The sequence below is a fragment of the Sphaerodactylus townsendi genome, linkage group LG10 (assembly GCF_021028975.2).
Source record: "Sphaerodactylus townsendi isolate TG3544 linkage group LG10, MPM_Stown_v2.3, whole genome shotgun sequence".
Lineage (NCBI taxonomy): Eukaryota > Metazoa > Chordata > Lepidosauria > Squamata > Sphaerodactylidae > Sphaerodactylus > Sphaerodactylus townsendi.
Window position 1 is genome coordinate 27,847,273 of NC_059434.1, and position 24,011 is coordinate 27,871,283.

General features: G+C 41.4%; 1 protein-coding gene across 4 annotated transcripts in view; it reads right to left on the reverse strand.

The window, feature by feature from the left end:
- The window catches only part of MTUS1 (microtubule associated scaffold protein 1), a 129,939-nt gene that overhangs the window by 46,259 nt on the left and 59,669 nt on the right, over positions 1 to 24,011 (reverse strand). For 3 of the 4 annotated variants that reach the window (XM_048509269.1, XM_048509270.1, XM_048509271.1), the window contains 2 exons: positions 23,244 to 23,348; positions 21,659 to 21,709 (listed from right to left, as the gene is read on the reverse strand). In XM_048509269.1, the coding sequence (XP_048365226.1) occupies positions 21,659 to 21,709; positions 23,244 to 23,348 (156 nt within the window). Of the gene's footprint in view, positions 1 to 11,662; positions 12,115 to 21,658; positions 21,710 to 23,243; positions 23,349 to 24,011 lie in introns of those variants that run through there. The other variant, XM_048509273.1, reaches the window with a different exon arrangement.

Consider the following 24,011-nt stretch of genomic DNA (forward strand, 5'->3'; position numbering starts at 1 on the left):
TCTATTAGCTGCTTTGACTGTAATGTCTCAAAACAGTAGATCCATTTCCTATCTCTCCCCCACACTGTTCCCAAACAGAGGCAGAAATGACCAAGTGGGATAAGATTGTGTTGCAATGCTAGTCATTCCAAATGAAATTTCCAAGGAAGGTACCATAAAGATAAACTTGACATCAGCTCAGTGAAAGGTCAGCCTGATTTATGGATTGGGCATTTGTAGTTTTCTTCCTGTCTACATTGTTTTATTTAAACTCTACTGAGATGGGGTATCTTGTTTATGAAAGAGGAACTGATTCTTGCAAGATCCCGTCTTATAGCACACAAAAAGAAAAGGTTCTGCTACAATTTTATCATTTTTAAACTGGTCGCAATGAACTGCTTTAAACGGTAGAGTAGGCAAATTTGGGCTGGCAAATTTGGTTGCCAGGCCATTCTAACAACTAGCAGCTTGGGGGTGGGGACGTGGAGGCACTGACATTGCAGGTGCCATGATATTAATTCTGGGGGAAACCATAGATGATGTCATTGTTGCAGTTGCCAGAAACTCTACCTTACGGTCACAGAGTTTCCAGTGATTCCTAGAGTATTGTGGCTGATCTTCCGAATTTCCTCCAGAAGGGACATCATGCTGTGTAATGATGGTATTTCTCCCCCTGCCCTTCTGCTGCCACTCCCAGAAGGAGACCTGGCAGCCTTAAAGCAGACCTATAATATTGGATAAAGTCACAACCAGTTCTAAAGGCCAAACTAGATGTGAAATTTTAAATGGGTCCATCCGGGGCTGTTTCAGCTCAGGGAAATGGTGTGAAGAAAGAGAGTAGCAGTTTGTTGGGTATGCCCAATATTCTTAATCTAGTTCAGATCCATCAAGATTGGATCATCTAATCCCATTTTCAGACATAGGGGGAAAACACTTTGGCTACCAAAGTGGTTTTATTTGGTTTTTTAAATTATTTTAAAGAAATGTTCCTGCTATGTATGTTTTTTAATCTGTTAACTTGGTGATCCTGATGGAAGGCAGAAATGCAGGATTTAAATTTTTCAAATAATATAAACAATTTAAAAATCCTGGAATGAAGTAAATGGGTTTCTCCTATTTCATCCTGGGAAAGGTGATTTAAACACCATGTGCCAAAGTCCAGCTCAGTGCCCCTACATCACAACATTAGCTCTCTGAACAACAGCTTCTGTTGTTAACAGTGGACATTTGTACACAGGGAAGTGGAGTCATGGAAGTCTATCATAATTCCATCCATCTTTTAAGGTTTTGAGCAGTCTGCTGGTTTTGAGTATGTGTTCTTAAAAGTGGGTGATTGAGTGAACATTCTACTGATGTACACCATCCGTTCTACTGCCCAGCTGCACATCTTCCTGAGATAGCTGATCAAGCATGCTAATGGAGCCCCCAAGACTGGTGTTCCTTGGTGATTTTAACATTCATTCCAACATGGTGTGGTGATTAAGAGAAGTAGATTCTAATCTGGAGAACCAGACTTGATTCCCCAGTCATCCACATGAGTGGAGGTTTGTTTTCCTGCTGCTATACATGAAGCCTGCTGGGTGACGTTGGGCTAGTCACAGTTCTCTCAGAACTCTCTCAGCCCCACCTACCTTACAAGGTATCTGTTGTGGGGAGAGGAAGGGAATGAATTTGTAAGCAGCTTTGAGGCTCCCTGCAGGAGAGAAGAGAATATAAATCCAAACTCTTCTCTTGTTGTTCAAGGCCCAAGCTGTCAAAAATGGCTCAGGACTTATTAGCCTCCATGGGCCTATGCCAAGCAATTACTGGCCCCATATATTTAACAGGACACCCTCTGAATCTGGCTATTATACTACTGAGAAGAGTGATCTGGATGTGGGAGGGGGCAGCTAAGACTAACTCTCTTGTCATGGACACACATTACAGGGGTGGTGGAATCAGTATGGTGGAAACTGGGCCTGCAGTATCTAAAGGGCCATCTCATTCCATATGTTCCTGTTTGGGAATTAAGAGTACAGGGACCCTCTTGATGGTCCTATCAAATAAGATAGTTTGGTGGATACATGAAAGAGGGCCTTTTCAGGGGCAGACCCAAGATTATGGAACAACCTCTCCTGGGAGGTACACTTGGGACTCCTCACTTTTTACCTTTAGATAGTAGTAGAAGATGGGCCCTTCCCCACTTTATAGAATAACGTGCAGGCGCTCCGAATCCGAAAAACGCTGGAGTTTTTAGCCAGTCGTGGTCCCAACCGTCCGATGGTCAACGCCCCAGCGTCGCTCCACTTGATTGAAGTCCGCGGGCGGCTGATGGGCAGGATCAGTCTGATCTCCCCGATTGGTCTTCTGTTAGTTTGGGACTCAAACAGTTTCGTTTCAACGGGAAGGGGAAAACGTGCAGATGTCACAATGCAAATTTGTAACTATTTGTGACTACTAAATGCCTACCTGGCTTTGGGTCATTAGGTGCCGGGCGCCGGCGTCCGTCGCTTTGGGGAGAAGCAAGGGAGGGGTGGTCGCCTTGTTTGGTCCCCAAGGCTGATGGCGCGGCGTTCTGCAGCCCGCCTTCCTCCATGCCATGGTGGGAAAGAGGCAGAAGCCGCCGCCTGGCCGGTGCAGGCCAAACGCCACACCCGCCGGAGCTGCCGGGGCAGGGCAGGTACAAAGCAGGCTTCATGGCTGCGATCATTCGCTGGCAAGGTGACCTGGGCAGGAAGGTCTCCTGCCCTGTATCGGCTGCAATGGCAGCGGCACTCAAGCCCGTGGACAAAGCTAAAGAAACGAGTACATGCAATACCGGCAGCGTGCACCCCGGTTCGTGAATAAAGGAAGAAACGAAAGTTACGATGCCCGTGAATAAAGGAAACCAGTAACGATGCAAACGATGCAAATGGCAGCGTGCACTCGAGCCCGTGTAGAGCAGGCCAACTGCAGTGCCATTGTGAAAATGGGAACGAAATGGGGAAGAAAACCGAGCGCGATTGCGCACGCACGCCGCCTTTGCCTGATTGACCAGAGGGTCCACGCTCAATTCGAAAAGCGGGAAGTCCGCGAACCCTCGAGTGCGACCACCCAGGCTTTCCCACAACCCCAGCGCTCTCAATTTTGAAAAACGCAGTTCGGGCATGTGCAGAAATGCCGCTACCAAAGCCAGAGAGCGGGCTGCCGCGAGGTCGTCACCATAGTGGAGCGCCGCTGACCCCGCTGCAATTTCAGTGGATAAACGCGCGGTATAAGGTGAGTGGGGAAGGGCCCGATGGTTCTATTTAGGACTGTAAATGGGTAAAATTGATAGCAGTCCTATGTGATTTTAATTCTTCATTTTTATGTTTAAATATATTTTATGTTTTACGTGTGATGTAAGGCTTAAGGAATACAGGCAGCTAATAAATGTTTTAAATATATGAGTTTGTTAATCATTTTACAACATCAGTTCAGATACAGGAATCACTTAATTTCAACAAGGCAGAACTTTACTGTCAGAGTTTTCATCTGTCCTCTATCCTTGGTAATTTTATCACTTTCTTTGAAGCTATGAATAAAGGCAGTGACAGGTATAAATTTTGGAAAGTGGTCAAACCGATTTGATCTGATTAGTACACATAACTTTCAATACAACCAGAATGGTAGGAAAAAGAGGACAGAACAACCCTTTCAACTTAGCAGGCTTGAAGATCAGTCAGTTCTAAGCAATTCTTGTTCTATGGCTTCTTGTAACTTCCGCAGAGCATACTTTTAATCCTGAAAAGCTGGTCCTTAAGGTAATTGTATCAACATAAGAACCTTTCAATGCTATTGGTATTTTTTAAATATATATATAAATTGTACTAAAAAAAATAAGACACCAAATATTAAATGCTTAATTGAGGTGTGACTCATTTCAAAAGACTGCTTCTCAACAGGTGGCTCAGCTATTCAAGACAGAAATACATTTACAAATACGTTTAGATGCACGTACGTGCAACACGTTCTAAACCTGGAACAGCTTTCAAATCATAAAACTAAAATATCTCAGGTGGCATGTGAGAAGCAAGGCTCCAAAGGAAGCCGAACTTAATTTAGCGGGTTAGATAGCTGCAAAGCAACTCACCAGCCACAGTCCCACTTTACAAAATGGCTGCTGGTACAAACAGCTCATAGTTAGTGTTATACACACAAAAATCCAGTGTGGCTTGATCATACTTCAGCATGGCTGAGAGGAGGATAAAGGAGGGGAAGCCAGTTATCACAGCCTCGTATGGGCTCCAGAACACTACCGTCTACTTTCAATAGGGATGTAAATGACAAACAAGATGGAATGTGAGGCAATGTTCAAATGGCCTTTAGCCTCCCCAACGAAGTCCATCCTCTCAGTAGCACTGGAGGAAAGGAAAAGATTGAGTGTTGCGACATATCACCAGGATGTATTCGAGACTCTCTAATCCAGCCCATACTTTTCTGCTATAGAATTAAAATGGAGCAGTTTTGCTACTATGACAGACAATAAACCAATCAGACACTACCTTTTCTGGTACCTTGGTCTTCCAATGTTAAATCAGCAGGAAAATTTTGCACAACTCAACAATAAGCACCTCTAAGAAAAGCAGAGTCTAACCATTCAAGCATTAGCTGTAAATTAATTTAAAGTTCAGCTCACAGGGATTCTACTGGAGTAGAAACAAAGGCAGTAGGAAATTCAGCCTCCATTAACCAGGGCCTCCACATTTTACTTGACCTGCAGCCTCCTCCTGCACCCATCATTACTTACAATTTGCTAGTGTATGAAGAAAGATGCTTGAACCTCACTCATGGCAGGGGGGCATCTTAAGAGTTAACTTCCATGACAGAAAGCTGAATATTCCCTTTTATGTTCAAATTTTGGACAGTAACCATCATACTATTCAATACTTGTAGAAAGCAAATCAAGCCAAATGATTACATAAGCTCATCTATCTTATTCTTGCACACTTATCAAGGGTACCAAAAAGCTTAAGTTGAGCACTTTTAACTGCATCCCACTGAAATCAGTGACTTACATTGATGCTTAATTCCTCATTAATTTTCAAAAGTATTTACAATTGCTAAACTTTAGACTGTACCCACACTATTTATAATACTGGTATTAAAGTTGGACAGTAATCCAATACATAGCACAGGACTATGCCAGGTTATTTAAGGGGAGTTATTTCCATTTGTGTGGCGACTTGTGTTCACTTTGGGCCTGGGGCCATAATTCCAATCCAGGCAAGTAATGAACAGAACCCCACAGAACAAATGAAGCTACGTTATACCACATCAGACCATTGGTGTATCAAGGTCAGTATTGTCCACCATGACATGTTAATGGTTCTCCAGGGCCTCAGGCACAAGCATTTCACACCACTCTACTGCCTGATTCTTTTAACAGCAGATATCAGTAATGGAACCTGTGACTTTCTTCATGCAAAGCAAATGCCTCTACTACTGAGCTGAAGTTATAGAGGAGCGGGCTGTAACTACCAATGAAGGTCAAGACCTAAAGATCCCAGGTGTTCAGTTCATCTGTTTTCTCAAGACACAATATGTTAATACCTTGGACTAAAAATGCTACAAAAGATCCAAATACAAAAAGAAAGAGATGCACAACTCATTCCAGTTCAGAATTTAATGTTACAATACATTATCACTTCTCTCCCTGCAGACAGTACGAAAATGAAAGCAAATCAATTTAACTAGATAGACTGGCAAGGCATTACTCTCATTAAAGCTTCAAGCTCCCATATGGCCCTACAATCTTTTCCCTGCCCAACAATCATTTTACAGGCAAATCTTCAGAGTAACATACAATGAGTCAGATTATAGCCACGGTGCTTACAAAAGGAATTTTAAAGAATTTAAATACTGTACTAAATAAATACTAAAATGCAGCCAAGAATTTTATATGCCAACATCAGTGTTTCTTAATTCTGTAGCAGACTCGAGTGGTTTTGCTTCTGTAAGCCAATAACAGCAGCAGAAAACAAAATCTCCCTACAGTAGACTCCTCTTATCAGGTCTGAGGATGATAGACTAGAATTCTCCTAGAAAGACCATGCACATTTTTGGTCAGGACACTGGCGAGTGTACAAGAAAAGCCAGCTTTGTTAATCAACAAAAGTCTATTGATAGACCTTCTGATGTTAACCACAGCACTATGCAAGGATTGTCACATTGTGAAGAACCTACATATCTTGGCTGTGAAAAACAAGAGTAACCAAAAAGTCTGAATGTCCTTCCATGTCAGTCTACTTTATGCAACTGTGCAGTCTTGCTCCACTATTTTGAAATACAGCAACATCCAATAGCCTTTCTCTAATGGCCATCAAGTAAAAACTAGATTGCCACAGAGCAGATAGCCACTGTCATATCTTTTTCAAAAGCACCCTGCTGAAATAACATCCCCCACAAACAACTAAAAGTTATTTCATTTGGGGCCAGCAGGCTGACAATATATCTGACACATGGGCGGATTCCGCATGGGCCAAAAACAGCAGTGTGAAAACAGTGTGAAAATGGTGTATAATGGTTTAAAATGGTGTGAAAGGGTTTACACCGTTTTCACACTGCTGTTTTTGGCCCAAGCGGAATCCACCATTGTTTGTGGCTTTCTTCACATTGGCAGCAACTTAAATATCAGGTAGACCAATAAACTTGTTGAAGTTAGTCAAGTCTTGGCTTTAACTGCTGCTAAAGGGGGAGGTTTCTATGGGCGTTTCCCCACTCAGCATGATCCCCCCCTATGCCGCGCGCTTTGTGCAGGGTCATCAAAAGGCGATCTTTGCAAGAGCTCCAGGGATGCCGCGCGCTGAGGGGGCACGACAGCGGCAGCGTCGGGGCGGCTGCACTGTCGCCGCCCCTCTCGTGGGGAGTGCCGGGGGACCCCGCGCTACTCTCCTCAAGTAGCGCGGGGCTTAAGGTAAGTGGGGAAAGGCCCTATGTCAACATCTCTCTCTACCTGGCAATGAAACTTCACTCTGTATGGCTGTACCTTCTGCTTCAGTTCTTCCAGAAATGCCATTTACAAGATAAGTGTTGGAATCTAGGAGGAGATTTCAGTACTGATACCACAACACAGCAGCTACAGGAACTAATAAGACCTCCTCCAAGAACAGCAAACGATCAACCCGCATTTTGAAAATATTGCTGCTGACAGTACATATTTTTGTATCATATCAACTCAAGGTTAGACAGGTGTTATATTGACTGGGCTCCTTGAAAGGCAGAGTGATTTATGGCATTATCACTACTTCATAAAACAACAACCTCAGTTCAGTGTCTGAAAAATTTGCCTTCATGCAATAACTGTCTGATGCATAATGGTTGTGCCACAGCTATTCACAAAACTCCAACTCTTCGTGGACCAAGTCACTTTCTAAGAAGACTTTTCCATTTATGCCACCTATGAAAGTTGCTGCACCTGAGCTTTCAAGGTGTGGTTCTTCATGTTATGTTAATACATAACAAATACATAACATTTGCTCAAGATAACACTGATATCCAAGTACAACACAGAGATCAGAATGGGAATTGGGGTGTAAGTAACCCATAAGAAACAGCCCTTGGGTATAATTGTATACTGGAGAAAAACATCAGACTAATCAAAATGCTTGAAAACAGGTATATGAATGCTTCTGTTCCCTTTAAGACAGTTCTCTTCAGATGCTTATTTTTGTCACATTCACGGTGCATGAAGAAATTTAGTCAACCCACACTTCTGATTGCTCTTGATACACAAGCATTTACTGGTTCTACACAAATGTGTTTGACTTTTTAACAAACTAATAACAGAGATAATTGGTATAGAGCTAACTGTGTCAAGTGATCAGTGTTCAAGGAAGTGCATAAATATTTTAGAATTCCTGAATATTCTAGGCTACCTTAAGAGCAACTTCAAGAGAAAAAAAAGAATCCACTTGGAAGAAATGCATAAGCGTTATGTAACATTAGAACAAGCGTATTCATTAGAACACCTGTATACACATTTAAAAAGCTTAACATGCAGAAAGCTACAGAAAATTGCTTGCTCATGAGTATATTCCACAATAAATCTTGTTATGCAGCTAAAGCAATATAAAGTGTGGCTATTATCCTGACTCAAATTTATTTTAGCACAATCTTGATCAGAATTTATCTTCTAGGAAATAGAAACTACTATGAAAATATACAGAACAACATTTTTCCCCTCAAGGTACGTACAGCACCATTGGCTGCAACTGCCCCAAATAAAGGTTAGATCTTTCTAATAAATGGAAAGCGAGACATCTGTGGAAACCAGTCCTGAAACCAGACAGCCTTCAGATAGGATGGAATGGGCTGCAAGAAATCTTATTGTGTATACACAAGATTTTCAAACGTACATGATTCTACCACCAGCTAGAGTTCTTCCAAAACCTTCTTTCCAGTCCCAGGCACAAAATAAGCTGAACTGGCAAAGGGAAACCTAGATGTTGGTTTAGTCCATTTGTCACATGCTGCAAAACTCTGTCACTGCATGTTAGGTAGTCATATACATTACTACAGATTCAAAAAGTAAGGTCCCCACTTAAGTTCACTAGCTTTAAAACAGTGGTTCTCAACCTTCCTCAACCTTCCTCATGTTGTGGTGACCCCCAACCCTAACATTTATCAATTTTACAGATGGAGAACGCTGATGCAGAGTGTCTTAGGCGACCCCTGTGAAAGGGTCGTTCAACCCCCAAAGGGGTTGCGACCCACAGGTTGAGAACCGCTGCTTTAAAACATAGTTAATTGCTTTTAAAACAATAACTGTGTGCTGTCAAGTCACAACTGACTCATGGTGACCTCAGGGACATTGGACTTTCAAGGCCTGAGATGAATGGAGGTGATTTGCTCTACAAAACAACAGTACCCCAGTCTTCCTTGGAGGTGTTCCATCCAAGTACTAACTGTAGCCAACCCTGTTAGCTTTCAAGCACTGACAAGACTGGGTTAGTCAGGCCCATCAGGCACCATCTTAAGAGACACACTTCTTCTATCATGCAAGGAGACATGCCTCTTCCTATATGGGCTCTGTGGCAACAAGAAATGTACAGAGGGGGCATTTTATATTGCCTTGAGTATCTACTAAGACAAGTAGGCAATTAAAATTATACCATTGTGTTAATACAGCTCAGATTCTATAGAATAATAGGTAAATTCTGCTCAAAATCTCAATGATTCCACTTGTAGTCTGTTTGGATATCTTGTGTAAATGCAGGTTTGGATGTATCAGAATGGTTTCAGGGTGAAATTATGTCAGCCAGGAGGGCAAAAATTGCTAGCCTCCCCAAAATGTACTCTGGAATACCACTCCTGGGGCTGCAGCAGACCTAGCAGGGGAGGGAGCAATAAAGTCACATTTCATGGGTGAAAATGGTTCCTTCCTTGGACATGCTTCCATGGATCTAAGCTACTGTTTACTCTGACCATGGATCACCTGAACATGGGCCATCCCATGGACTATGGTTAATACGAGTACAGTAAACCAGGGTATGAATTCTTGATTTATTAAGCAAAATTCTGGTTTCACATGAAATACAAACATAGACATTCTAGCCTAATCTGCGTTTGTTCCATGGGGACATCCTTGCTGCAATGCAGGCTGAAATAGCAGATGGGGCTCTGCAAGGAAGAAACAAGGACGATAAAACCAGGATTTGAACAATCATTTACAATATACAAATCCTGCTTTCATAAACTTATAACTAAACCATGTTTTTTCCTTATGACTGATAGCGCCATTGCCCATACTGTGAAGTAATTAAGGTTTACAAGTGGAAGGTGGTGGTGGGAAGGGGGCGGGGAAGAGATGGGATATCACAGCCTTCTCAGCCCAGTGGTCTGGTTACAACAGCATAAGCGGCAACTGAACCTCAAGCACCCCAGAACACAGAGGTTTTAATTATCTCCTCTGTACGTAAATAAAAACATTGCTAACTACTGGTTGGAAGGCCAGCTTGCATTCAGAAAATTTCAAGAATACCCAATTTTATGAGCAAGTTAACAAGATGTGGACGGTCAATGTCTACCACCCAACTGCAATATACCAGCAATTATACATGCCACGCTGTACAAAGACTGCTTCAAACACATTGTTAGTTTCAAGGCAGACATAATACAAGAGAATAGCTGAAAGGTAAACAGTCAAGTTTATTCAACTGTATGTGTATGAGCCATTATGTAAACAGCTTCTCTGATCCAACTAGCAAGCCAGTTATGTTCAACATACAAAGCTATACTTGGTTTCTTTTTGCTCCTGCTGTGTTTTAAGAACCCTGCAATACACAAGGGCTCACCAGTTAGTTAGCAACACCAATAACTGGCACCTCTGCTAAGGTATTTGCATAAAGAAATGCACTGTTGCGCAACACACCCCATGGAGCTCATATGTTAACATTTGCTTGGCTATATGCTTGCCTATGAAACATTCCAGTACAGATTACTCTGAATTATGATCTTAGCCTGACTATAATAAGTCACAGAGGGAAAGCATAAATATGAAAATACAAAGACCCAGTGTACAAGGGCAGAACAGAACTGGGCATAGCTGTGTTGAATTGCATGTCAAAAATACCCTAGAGACCTAGTAAGATGTTAAGATTGTTAGTTGCTAGGCTGAAAAGGAAATGCCTATGGGAGGAAAAGGGAGGGTGAACAGAGTGGAGGAAGAGAAGGCAAGTGAGATGGAAAACAACACACAAAACAGGCAGCCACAATAATAGCTTGCCTAGGAGCACAGAAAGGATTGAACTCCCCCTCCCCCAACTCAACACACACACAGCAGCATCTCTTGTGACATATTTGCCGCATGCCCTGTTTTCAACAGTACATTCCTGAATTAGTGTCAAAATGAAAGTTCCTACACAATGTTTTATTATTGTGTCCAAAATTGATTTTTTTAAAAAAAGCCAGGAAACATTAAACATATTCTCATTCCAATGCAGCTTCTGGGCTTCCCTCAGGAACAGAATTTACATTTCTCCTTCTTTTCCATGTGCTAAGACTGGCATGGGAATATGCATTCACTTCTTCACCAGAGATGGTGACATTTTAGAAGGATAAACACAGCTATTCAGTTGTATACATTCCACAGTTGAACAGACCACTGCTTTGGTTAGAATAGCTATGCCTTTAGGATTTAGATCGCTTAACAGCTTAAAGAGTCTTGGTGAGCACCTTGAGGCATCTATTGATGAGGGAGTTCATCTAAGCCAACCACCTACTGGAGGTATAGACAGTGGGTCAAAGGGGAGGGGACTCCCTTGGTGCTGAACCCTAGTTACGGTATGGCATGGGGAAATAGCATGGGGTTCAGCATCTCTCAACCCAATTATATGCAGAAAACATGCTGCTAAAATTTTTGTTTTTGCCACACTCACATTTAAAAATTGGGGGGGGGGGATTTTATAGGGAAAAAAATTATATGACATCATAAATTGAAAGGGCTCCCTCTAAAGCCATGTTCCTCAAAGCCTAAGATATGAGATTAGACATCTGTCCAACAGCTCACATGCAGAAAAACACTGATCAATTTTATTTCCCCAACAACTACTCAGTTTTTCTAAGATTTCATGCTACCAGGTAGAAAAATAAGCAGTACCCTGCAAAAAAAAAAAGACCTAATTGCTAAGAACACGAGCAGTAAACAAGACACCCCTCCTCCAACGTACAGGAAAATAGTACCAACCTGCATGAAAAACAACTGTGCTTTTTCTGTAGCTAGAAGGAAGACGAAGGTTTCGTAGTAAGCCTTTAGCAGTCAGTCGAATGTGCATGTTGGTCAAGGAGAATTTCGGGGACCATAACATGTCTTCAGAGCAAATGGAAGAAAATCAAGCAGGAAACAGCCTCCTCCATGTACTGTCACATACTATTTCTGTAACTCAATGCCGACAGGGTCCACGCAGCGATTGACCAGAAAACAAATTCACACCACATCAAAACCTTTTTTTGTTTCAATAGAATTCCTCAAACAGGTAACACACACACACACAAACGCACACACACTAGAGAAGCCAAGAAGACATATACTGTATCCACAACGTAAATGCTGCTGGCAGCATCTTTCCCCGACAGATGCTGTAACGCAAAGCTCCCCGCTCAGAATAACACTGCTCTGCAATTCAGAAGACAGGCAGCCTCTGAATTACATCACACTGTTCGTGCTTAATCTACTATAGAGACCCAGTAGAGATGGGAAGCTGGAGAAGGAAGTGGGTGGTCTCCTAAGCTGAATATATCACCCAGTAATGTCACAGATGATATAATTCTTTTTTCAAGCCCACTAGAGGAGATGATTTGATGTCCTACTAAACAGATTACGTTTATTCCACATAACCAAGGCTCTTTTATCAGACTCTGTTTTTATCATCCTGTGTTTGCAGCAGTAATATCTTATTATTTTCTACTAAACACTAGTACTTAGCTTATTCGCTGAAATAAAGGTTCTCGTGTGTCTGTGAAGCTATTAGTGACAACGCGTTTGCTTAAACAGAGAAAAAGTGTTCCTGGAGAGAAATGTCTCATAATTAAAAACAGGTTTCAATACCAGGGCACATATGCTTTATGAAGCATTTGTAAGGAAGACTGCCAGTTCAAGAAGGAATATATAATGGATCCAGAAGAAGCATAAAATTAAGCCACCATATAGGCCCCTATGCAGAACATACCAATCTTATAGTTACCTGTATGTAAACAGAAGGTACATGTTTCCAAACAGCATTGTACTTAGAAGAAGAAGAAGAGTTTGGGGGAGCAATAAATCTAATTCTCCCAGATCCAAAGATGCATTCAAAGATAGAAGAAGAAGAGGAAGAAGAAAGAAGAGGAGGAGGAGGAGTTTGGATTTATATCCCCCCCTTTCTCTCCTGCAGGAGACTCAAAGGGGCTTACAATCTCCTTGCCCTTCCCCCCTCACAACAAACACCCTGTGAGGTGGGTGGGTCTGAGAGAGCTCCGAGAAGCTATGACTAGCCCAAGGTCACCCAGCTGGCATGTGTGGGAGTGTACAGGCTAATCTGAATTCCCCAGATAAGCCTCCACAGCTCAGGCGGCAGAGCTGGGAATCAAACCCGGTTCCTCCAGATTAGATACACGAGCTCTTAACCTCCTACGCCACTGCTGCTCTTACCTGTAATGGTTGCTCATACAGTGATCATATGTGCAGTCACACGCAAGTATTGTGAACATGTAGGTAGGTGTACTGCAGAGATATTTTGAAGCTCAAAAATACTTGAGGGAGCTCAGTCCTCCTCCCCCACACTGTTCCCCCCCCCCCAGTTCTGCCATGATAAGAGGGAGAGAGTGCCATTGCTTCAGAGTGAGGTAGAGTCATCAGATTGATTGAAGCTGTCAGAGTGAGGTAGAGTCATCAGAGTGAGTGAAGAGTTCATAGAGAGCAGGATGACAAGGATGTGTGACTACACAGGCAACCACTCAAACAACAGCTACAAGTAAGTGCAGCCATGTTTTCATTGTAAAGGTTCCTGTAATGTCCCACACAGAATTCAGTTGAATACAAATTACAACCAATTTAAAAAACAGCAGTTTTGAAAAAGGGGAGAGGAGGGGGATTGCAAGATTCACTGTGTTTCAGTGTGTTGCATAACAAGGGTTCTTCTGCACAACAGGACTGGAGTTCTACAGGTTTAGCAGAAGGCAACAATAAGGGTCATCATGGTGTTACTTTGGCTTAAACCATAGGAGCCACACTGGAAACCATGAAGCAAGCCAGAGCAATTACTGGATTATGATCTGCCCGGAATCACAACAGAGCTAGTTCTGGCCCCTCCTCCTGCCCCAACATGTGAAATTAACTTTTGTCAGTTACGGTCCCATTGAGAGCCAAGCTAGATGTTATGAGTGACACAAGTCAGGTTTTGGGTTCTTGGCCCAACTCGTAGTCAACTGAAAGAACTAAAAAATTCACCTTGAAATCATTCTGTTGCACTGTTCAGCTCTGGAGCGTAGCAAGGAGGGAGGAGAGAGTTTAGGTTTCCTTCTATGGCATTTCCCTCAAGGGCCATTGGGGGAGGGGCTGAATGCCCTTTTCTCTGGCTTTACATGCCTGGCTAGGAAACATGAAGCCAAAAAAAAGTTACAAATAACCCTTGCTTCCATTGCTGAAAACAGCAAGAGATGGAACCAGGAAGCACTGTCTCCCCCCAACAACCCACCAGAGAAATGGAGCTTTTTAAGTGTAAATTCCCTATATTTTCAACTTACGATTTTGAAGTATTACACACAGTAAAATTAGTTTAATCTTAGTCTGCAGAAGGTATATGGAAATCAACTTAATACCACCTCCAAGTTTCAAGTCTTTGAAAAGCTATTTTGAGCATAGCAACCGTTTCCAAATGAACATATCCTGAAAACTCCCTCAGCAGAACAATTCACAGAAGCCTTTTGTCACTCACTTCTCACCCCATGTTTGTTCACAGACCATAAATCTCACTTAAACACTGTTTGGATTCATCACAGTCTCCAAGTATCCTTCTAATACCACCCCACAATTATAGTTTGCATTTAACAGCACCTTTGTGATCTAGCTAAATGGTTAATGACAACCAATAAACACTAGAACAATTGTTGAGCAGTTTTTCACAACAACTCATACTGCCTGCACAATAACTGTTAGTCCAATAAGCTCAGAAATTCAGGGTGCATCAATTAATCTTCATACTGTAATAAGCAGAAAGCCATTTTTAGATTATGTGATACCAGTAATTATCTTAATATCAAACTGTTTAATTGACTGCAAGCCAACTGACTGTGTTGGGGACATTCTACGGGTGCAATAATAAAAAAAATAGTTTTAAAAAATCTGTTACTGGTAAACTATTTCTGCCACATCTTTTCCTCTATACGAGACTTTCAAGAGGTTATCAGAATACACACATCTCAACATAATGAATCAAACCAATCAAAACATCAAATACAAAAAGGAAACAAAAAATCCCATCCAACCGCCACTAAAAAACCAAAAAGGTAGCACAACACAACATTGGTGTTGGAAAGAGAACGCTAGGCAAGTCAGCTGGAATTCTAGCTGCAGAGGCTTCAAGGTCAATCTAAAGCAGTCTCATCCTACCATATTAAAAGGACAACCAATACACAGCAACCAATACTTAGCCAGTTTTGGATTTACAAATTAAAACCAACACATTCAAAACTAACTTGGAAATGGAGAACATAATATTAGTGTCATGTGATAAAAGAAACCTGGCACCAATCCCTGATCTAGATTCAGCACTCTGAATCAGCTGCAGGTTCCAAATACTCTTCAAAAGGACCCTCACAGAACATGTTGCTGTAATGAAGTCAAGAGAATCATCCACCAGACCTGTTTCATGGAGACTGTGCACCTGGTATACCAGCTTTAAACTCATGCAAAAGAACTCTTACAAACAGCCGCTATTTGCCCACTACATGATACAGGATAGTTCCAAGCTGAGGGACTTTTGGTTGAAATGCAGACCTATTTTAGGTTAAAATAAAAGGTTTTAACTTTCATTAACACAAGTTGAGCTTTAAAATAGTAAGTGTGCACCCAAGCATGAAACTGTGAATGTTCCAAGATGTAAAGCACATTTCATTGCAGGAAAAAGCAGAAGTTTGATACTAAAATGTGTGGCTCAGTGAAATTATCACGTATGGTTATTGGGTTATTGTATATGCTGTATGTTCCATGTGTTTATTCTGTACAGTGCTTCACTGGTTCTGTGCCACCTTTCATGTTGTGCAACATTCACAATAGTCAGTTTGCAAATCAGATTGATGATCTGCATTTGGTTCTGTAAGATTCTTCGAGCGCAGAGAGACATGATATCTAGCTGTTTCTAGCTTGCTTTGTTCCTACAGAACAGGGGGATTATAATTCCGTACACAATTGGTATTATAATTCTTTACTCAATTCTACTGTCATGAGAATGCCCTAAAATTGATGTCTCAAAGGCTACATTTTGATCAAATAATACACTTCATCGGTTACCAAAGCAAGTTTATCAGAGCGAAGAAATAAAATGTTACAGACAGAAGTGTACACAACTGGAGAACTGAAACATCAGATGTTGCATTTGGCTCCAAAGGATACACACAGAGAAAGAAGAAGATGGCTTAAAAAATTGTGTTTAAGAATTTTCTATGCAGTTCCAAAATAGTTTAGGGGAATAGTTTTATGCCTGTTGACGAAGTTCACAAAGAATAGTAACTAAGATTATGATGGTGTCAAATTCTGCCACAACATTTTCAGTGGCCAAATAAGAGTTATCCTGGAAAGGTTATCCTGGAAAAGAACAATTCCTGTGACAACAATTCCTATACCTTTTCAACCAGGACAAACAAAGGTATTTTGAAAATTTAGCAATTAGTATTTTATGGGTTATTAAGCTCGACTTTTGTATCCTTCTGAATACTATAGCATTTGGAGAAAGCTCTTACTGGACAACAGCATACATTCATTGTTTTTGAATTACTTTAATAGTTGTTTACTTTCTTTTAGAGTTAGGCGTGACATTTTATTGATTTTGAAACTAACATTTTTACATAGGCTTATTTATTAGATTTAGGTAGGAATTTGTTACTACCCACACTTCCAATTTACAACAGATATCTGAAGTAGTTAAATATCAGTTTAAATGCTCGCATTATGATAGCAAGCTTCATATACAGATTACAGTTTATTACTAGGGCACTGGCTATGGTATGTCTGCACATGTATTATACAATTATAATGGACGGTCGTATGGGGAGGGTTTCCTCCTGATCAATGAACACTATGCGGCAGTGTGTGTGTGTGTGTGGAACAAGAGCGCAGACATACATATTCTAACACAAATCCCAATACTACACTGCAATGGTATGTCACAGGAAAATATAAGTAACGGCTAGTCTGACTCCTGTTGATCTACTTCAGAGGTCCCATCAATTTTGAGCTTGTGGGCACTTTTAGAATTCTGACAGAGGGGGTTAGTGCAACCCCATTTTATGGGCAGATCCACTTCCTATGGCAGTCATTTTGGACCTTCTTTTGTTCTAGAATGCTCCACTTGGTTTCTAGTGCTTACCTAGTTCCGTCCCCAATGCACTAGAGCCCAAGTAGGGCATTCTAGAACAAAAAAGGTCGAGGAAATGGTGGACTAATCCACAAATCTCCTGTCATCGTTCGGTGAGAAAGAGTATAGAATCATTTTTATTTTATTTTAAATTTTCAAGAATGAGAAAACAAAGGGAAAGTATCTGAAATAAATGGAATGGGAACCAGTGGACATTGTCTACTTGGATTTCCAAAAGGCTTTTGACAAAGTTCCTCACCAGAGACTGTTGAGAAAACTCAGCAATGAAGGAATAAGAGGGGAAGTCCTCCTATGGATTAAAAACTGGTTGAGGAACAGGAAACAAAGGGTGGGTATAAATGGGAAGTTCTCACAATGGAGAGATGTAGGGAGTGGTGTCCCCCAAGGATCCGTTTTGGGACCAGTGCTCTTTAACTTATTCATAAATGACCTGGAAGTAGGGGTGGGTAGTGTGGTGGCCAAGTTTGCAGATGATACCAAATTATGTAGGGTGGTAAGAACCACAAAGGATTGCGAAGAGCTCCAAGCGGACCTTGATAAATTAGGTGAGTGGGCTAAGAAATGGCAAATGCAGTTCAATGTAGCAAAATGTAAAGTGATGCACATAGGGGCAAAAAATCCAAACTTCACATACATGCTACAGGGGTCAGTGCTAACAGTCACAGACCAGGAAAGGGATTTGGGCGTCTTAGTTGATAGTTCCATGGGAATGTCAATGCATGGCAGCTGTGAAAAAGGCAAATTCTATGCTGGGGATAATTAGGAAAGGAGTTGATAATAAAACTGCAAGGATTGTCATGCCCTTATATAAAGCAGTGGTGCGACCGCACTTGGAGTACTGTGTTCAGTTCTGGTGGCCGCATCTCAAAAAGGATATCGAAGAGATAGAAAAAGTGCAGAGAAGGGCAACGAGGATGATTGAAGGATTGGAGCACCTTCCTTATGAAGAGAGGCTGCAGTGTTTGGGACTCTTTAGTTTGGAGAGGAGACGTCTGAGGGGGGATATGATTGAAGTCTATAAAATGGGGTAGAAAATGTTGACAGAGAGGAATTTTTCTCTCTTTCTCACAATACTAGAACCAGGGGGCATTCATTGAAAATGCTGGGGGGAAGAATTAGGACTAATAAAAGGAAACACTTCTTCACGCAACGTGTGATTGGTGTTTGGAATATGCTGCCACAGGAGGTGGTGATGGCCACTAACCTGGATAGCTTTAAAAAGGGCTTGGACAGATTTATGGAGGAGAAGTCAATCTATGGCTACCAATCTTGATCCTCCTTGATCTCAGATTGCAAATGCCTTAGCAGACCAGGTGCTCAGGAGCAGCAGCAGCAGCAGCAGGCCATTGCTTTCACATCCTGCATGTGAGCTCCCAAAGGCACCTGGTGGGCCACTGCGAGTAGCAGAATGCTGGACTAGATGGACTCTGGTCTGATCCAGCAGGCTCGTTCTTATGTTCTTATGAATAAAATAAATGGAATAAAAATTAAGTGGGTTTCATATTGCTAGCTTCAGTCAATTATAGGTTTGGTTGAAGAAGTGTTTATCATATTTTTCCAAGGTTTTCAAGAAATCAAGAGTCTAGAAGCAATTTTTTATTAAATCTCCTCTACTACCATAAAGGAACAGAAATGTATCTTAAAACAGATGTGCAACATTTACTCAGCTACTCTGAGACAAACCATTGGTCCAGCTAGCTAAGTACTGACCGTTCTGACTGACCATGGTTTCTAGGTTTTCAGACAGAGAAAAGCTTTTCCAACAAAGATCCTTTAATTAGAGATATCAGGGATTTTGTCTGAGACGTTTTGCATGCAAAGCTTGTGCTCTATCAGATTCCTTAGCCCAATTTGTACAGAGTATTTGGCTGGGGGCAGGGAAGCTAACTGTATTGTAAATGTTTTTCCCTCTGCTATTCTCCAGGGAAATGCTGTTAAGAGTCTTTTGTTGTAAAACAATGAATTACAGAAAACAAAAACAAAAGAGCTTTCTGTCTGTTCTGTTACAGACAAGTTTGCATCCATTTAGCTTTAAACTTAAAAACAATCTAATTTTCTCTATTCTAGTCAGTTTCAATTAGGTTGCCACTAGTTGCATTTCAAATAACAAAGACTCCAAAATCTCAAAAGAGTAATACCATTCCTCCCCCACTTCTGAATCTTATGAGCACTATTCCAACATTGTGCTTGCTTTGGACAATGCTTGTCACTAAAACTTGCAAACAAGGGTGTCAGGTATCCACTGGGGGGCACAAGATTCCCCATTCGAGTTCCTGTTGCTTGCTACCTGCGTTAACATCGTTTCCAGGACAAATTCAAATTACCATCCTGCAACTCCAAGAATCACTGAAAACAATGATAAAACCACAGAGTTTCTGGCAATTCTTAGAAGGGCATGACATTATTTCCTGCAAGCAATGCACTGCTGTTGCTTTGACGGCAACCCCTCCAACTCATTCTGATTGCCTGGCAACCCTATGTGCAGGATAAAGCCATTCCCCTTTTTTTAAAGGCTACTCTTTATTATGAGTCACTGTGGCTAATGCAAATATAAAAGGTTAGATGTTACCTCTCCACTGCTGCATAGTCTATATTACCCCTCCATTTTGGAAATGCGCTGCTTTAGTCAAGTCACTCATCAATTAAATAATAATAATTCTATAGATAGCAGCTAGGAATATTGCTGACTAGTCAAAAATGAAAGCAAATTACAGAATAAAATGGGAATCCAGATGACAGTATAAAACGAGAATCCAGGAGCATTTGTGTCTTTAAAGCGCCCCTGGATTTCTGTTTTCTTCTACTGCTATAAACTAATAAGCTTACCTGTATGAACCTAACATTGCCCACAGTGATATACATGATTAGGAATTGCCAAGCACATCTTAAAACTGTCATTTTTACTGACTTGAATTACAATCCACAACAGTTTCAAATCAAGATAGTTTGTTTTGAAAACCGATATGTGAGGAGTTTAATCTCTCCTGTGCCTGAGAATTTTCTCTTAAAATCCCCCCCCCCCAATTTCCTCCTTAACCCCACTTTATTTTCCATTCAGAGCTTAGCTCAGCAAAAACAACTGGGGGCGGAATTTATAAAGGGGAAATGGGGTGTGGAAAAGATCAAGAAACAGACATTGTTTGATTTTTGAGAAAAAAAAGAAATTGGGAACATCCTGTTTTCCACCTAGGCATGAATTAAACATAGAAGTGACAGATATTTCTTTTAAACTAGGTTAAATTAAATGGGCCCAATTTAATGAACAGTGAGTTCACATAGGCAGGGATGTTTACTACCCCTGCACTGTGGCTTATCTCCCACACAGTTCTTCTCCACAACTGCTCCCCTCAGCAAACCCTCCATATTTAAGTGGTTCAGGACTCCTGATCTATTTGTCCTTTAAAAATACCCCCATTCCAACCCTGCTTACGTCTGCTTCATGGGCAACTGGAGTAGAAGATTTAGATATATGAATAGCTATTATCACAACTATCTCCCCGAGAGTTTGGATTTCACACCATGAACAAGGTTAACTTTTATTCCTAGCCCAGCTACACATCTCCACAATTCATGAAGAATGTATACATACCAAATAGTCAATTCTGATATAATCAAAAACAGCACACCAAAGTCTGCGTAGGCACGAAATCTCTTACGCTTTAATAACAGAAAGTACAACTACTATTAAAAAGAATTCACATACATTGACCATTTCCTCCCATGCGGACTGTTACTAGAGTGGCTGCACATTTGTTTACACTGCTTTGCATTTGTTTATATTGTCACATGCACCTTTAGAACATAGTTCTCATTGGATTAGAGTCTTTTATATAGCAGCATTACTATTTGTCTTAATAATGTATTGGAATTCTAATTGGACAGTAGTTGTACTTGCTGTTTTTAAGGCGTAAGAGATTTTGCACCTACACAGAGTTCAGTGTGTTGTTTATTGGACTGCGTGCCCTTTTTGCTCTTATTATTTCTGACACTATAGCTTCAGTTATGCACACTGAGTTTGACTTAAATGCTGTTTAGACTTTAATGCTGTTTCCATAAGGAAAACTTAGGGAGGAAATACACTGACACTGTACTCAACAGGTCACCATTTCCTCAGTCTGAATTATTCACCGTGATTAGAAGGCACAGGTTGGTTTCCATCAACTTAAGCCCCATTAGAAGCTTTGAAGCATCTGCTTGTGGCAAATGATATGGAAAAATCCCCACATCACAGGAATGTGGGGAATGGGCAAATAAGCATTGCACTTTGATGTGAACAGTTGTGCGAGTAATCTTTAAGCTGATGTTTACTGATGACAGCATATTTAAGCACTGTGGTCCCAAAAAGCACCCTAACCACTTGAGTTTCTGTTCTGCATTTGGATGGTCTGAGGCTCAATGCCTGGAATTTTCTGTTAAAAGGATCTACCTGAGACCTTGAAGAGACACTGCCAACCAGAGTAGATCATAATTCGCTTGATGGACCAAGGATCCAACATGTGCAATGCCATGTGAAAATACAGAGTATACTCCATTCAAGATACAGACTGAGCTGTGCAGGTCTAGAATCCTTGTTAGGAAGACAAGTTTACAAACAGGAAAATATTGCTCACCGGAAGTGAATGTTGAGAATAAACTTCGAGGCCCATTTTGTCCTGAAGGCCCTGTGGGACAGAAAAACTTAGCTCAGTGGATCACATCTTAATTGTCAGTAAGCCAGCAACATTTCTTTCCTTTTATTTTTTATATATGGACACACAATTGGAGTAAATAAAAGATTTCTCCAACAGGAGGCAAATGAAACCAGCAAGAGTTGAGTGCACGTCACTCTTGCCCCGCCTGTTTCTTTCTTTCAAATTTTCCTCAGCCTCTTCCTGTTCTCTTAAGGGCTCCAAACACATACTGAGGAAAAACCACAAACAAAAGTCCCTAAGAGAAGAAAACCCAAACTGGGCGGGGGGACAGAATTTGGAACGAATAATAGCAGAGTATTGAATAGAACCCTCAGTTCATTAAACTTCCTCCTGCCTTTCACTCTGAGCAATTTTTCCTATCTAAAAAGGGCTCTCGGGCTACCATCATGCATGGAACTCATAACAGGTCTCCAAGAAGACAGCCATCTATCCTTCAGGTTTAGAGACGTGAAAATATAGCTAATCAATGTGAACCTTAATACACGCAAAACATTCCCCATTATTTTGCTGGTATGTTTTTCTCACTGGCAAGTGACTAACATGTTTGGAACACTTATGTGCCATAACACTTATACAATTAATCGTTAGGCATGACTTTCCCTTTATTGTTACCTTATATGCTGTTTTGTGTATGAACATTGGTCACTCACTCTGGCTTGGATGTTACTTTGAAGCAGGGTTTTTTCCTGTTTCCCCACAGCATCATATGCTTCTGGACACCTCTTGGATTTCCTCTCCTTCTAATCCACCCCACCCCCCACTAGCTTCACTACAACATTTTAAAGAAGATCATAGAGAAGCTGAGCACTCATAAGGACAAGAAACCCCTAATCTTCCATGTCCTGCACCCAAGGGTTTCATTTCTCTGGTTTTTTATTTAAAAACTGGCAATTAAATACAACAATCTGTCCATGAGATCTCTGAAGTCCCAGCTTCCATTTTTAAAGGCAGTCTCCCACCCTTTTCTTTGTAGATATATGCCTTTCCCCATTTACCTCTGAAACAAAGAGGGATAGAAATTTACTTAGGAACAGTCATAGCTCAATGGTAGAATATCTGGAATCAAATGTGGGGTTCAGTCCCCAGCATCTCCAGACAACAGGACAAGGCAGTAGGTAATGTGAAAAACCTCACCCTGAGACCATGGAGAGCTGTAGCCAGTCTAAGAAGATAAGCCTAACTTTGATGGACCAAGGGTCTGATTCAGTATATACGGCAGGGTCATATGTTCATTTTTTAAAAAAATAAAAGCTGGAATTCAGAGAACCTGATACAACTTTTTAACAACCTGTATAACAAAATTAAATCCTTTCGAAATCCTTTCGAAATCAACAGAAACCAGGTGTACGATTAGACATCAAAAAGCTTTTAATGACTCTGTATTGTCCCCAGTATAAAAAAAATGCCAAAGACTAATCATATTTCTTAGATTCTGACCTATTAACATGCTGAATCTTCTCAGACAAAGGTAAGATTATTAGTTTACCACCAAGTAATACTCTACCTGATTGTGGATTCCCTTTTGAACCACTGGTTTTCCTTCCTGGAAGAAGTGCTCCAGTCAATTTTGGCACACAGGGGCTCACCACACTAAACTTGCTTTTTGTTCCTAAATGAAGTCCAAAGAATTCGGTTAGGTTTGGGTTTAAGTATATAACTCATCACTAAGGGTGTAAATCAAAACTGTAGTAGATGTGGCAACATTCTGTTTGGCAGTTTGCTGTCAAAGTTTTTAAAAACGTGTGTATGGCCTATGGGTTGTTAAACTCAAATGAACTATTGCATCCCATTGCTGCTGCCAACAACAATGTGAAGTGGGGACAGTACAATGCATAGCGGTGACGTATCACACACTATATTCAACAAGAAGACAAAGTGGTCTTCTTGTTGAATAAAACTGGTCCAGAATGCGGCAGCTCGTTTGCTCACAGGGGGTGCTGCCAGAGACCATATTTCACCTGTGTTACGCCATCTGCACTGGTTACCGGTTGAATTCCGAATCGTTTTCAAGGTGTTGGTTTTGACCTTCAAGGCCTTGCGCGACCTGGGACCTCCGTACCTGCGGGCCCGCCTTGCCCCACATGTCCCAAATCGGCCTCTGCGCTCAGCAGAGGCAAATTTGCTGGTGATCCCTGGCCCCTCAATGATGCGGCTGGCCTCCACCCGGGCCAGAGCCTTTACAGCTCTGGCCCCTGCCTGGTGGAACGCTCTACCTCCAGCTACGCGGGCCCTACGGGATCTTAATGAATTTCGCAGGGCCTGCAAGACGGAG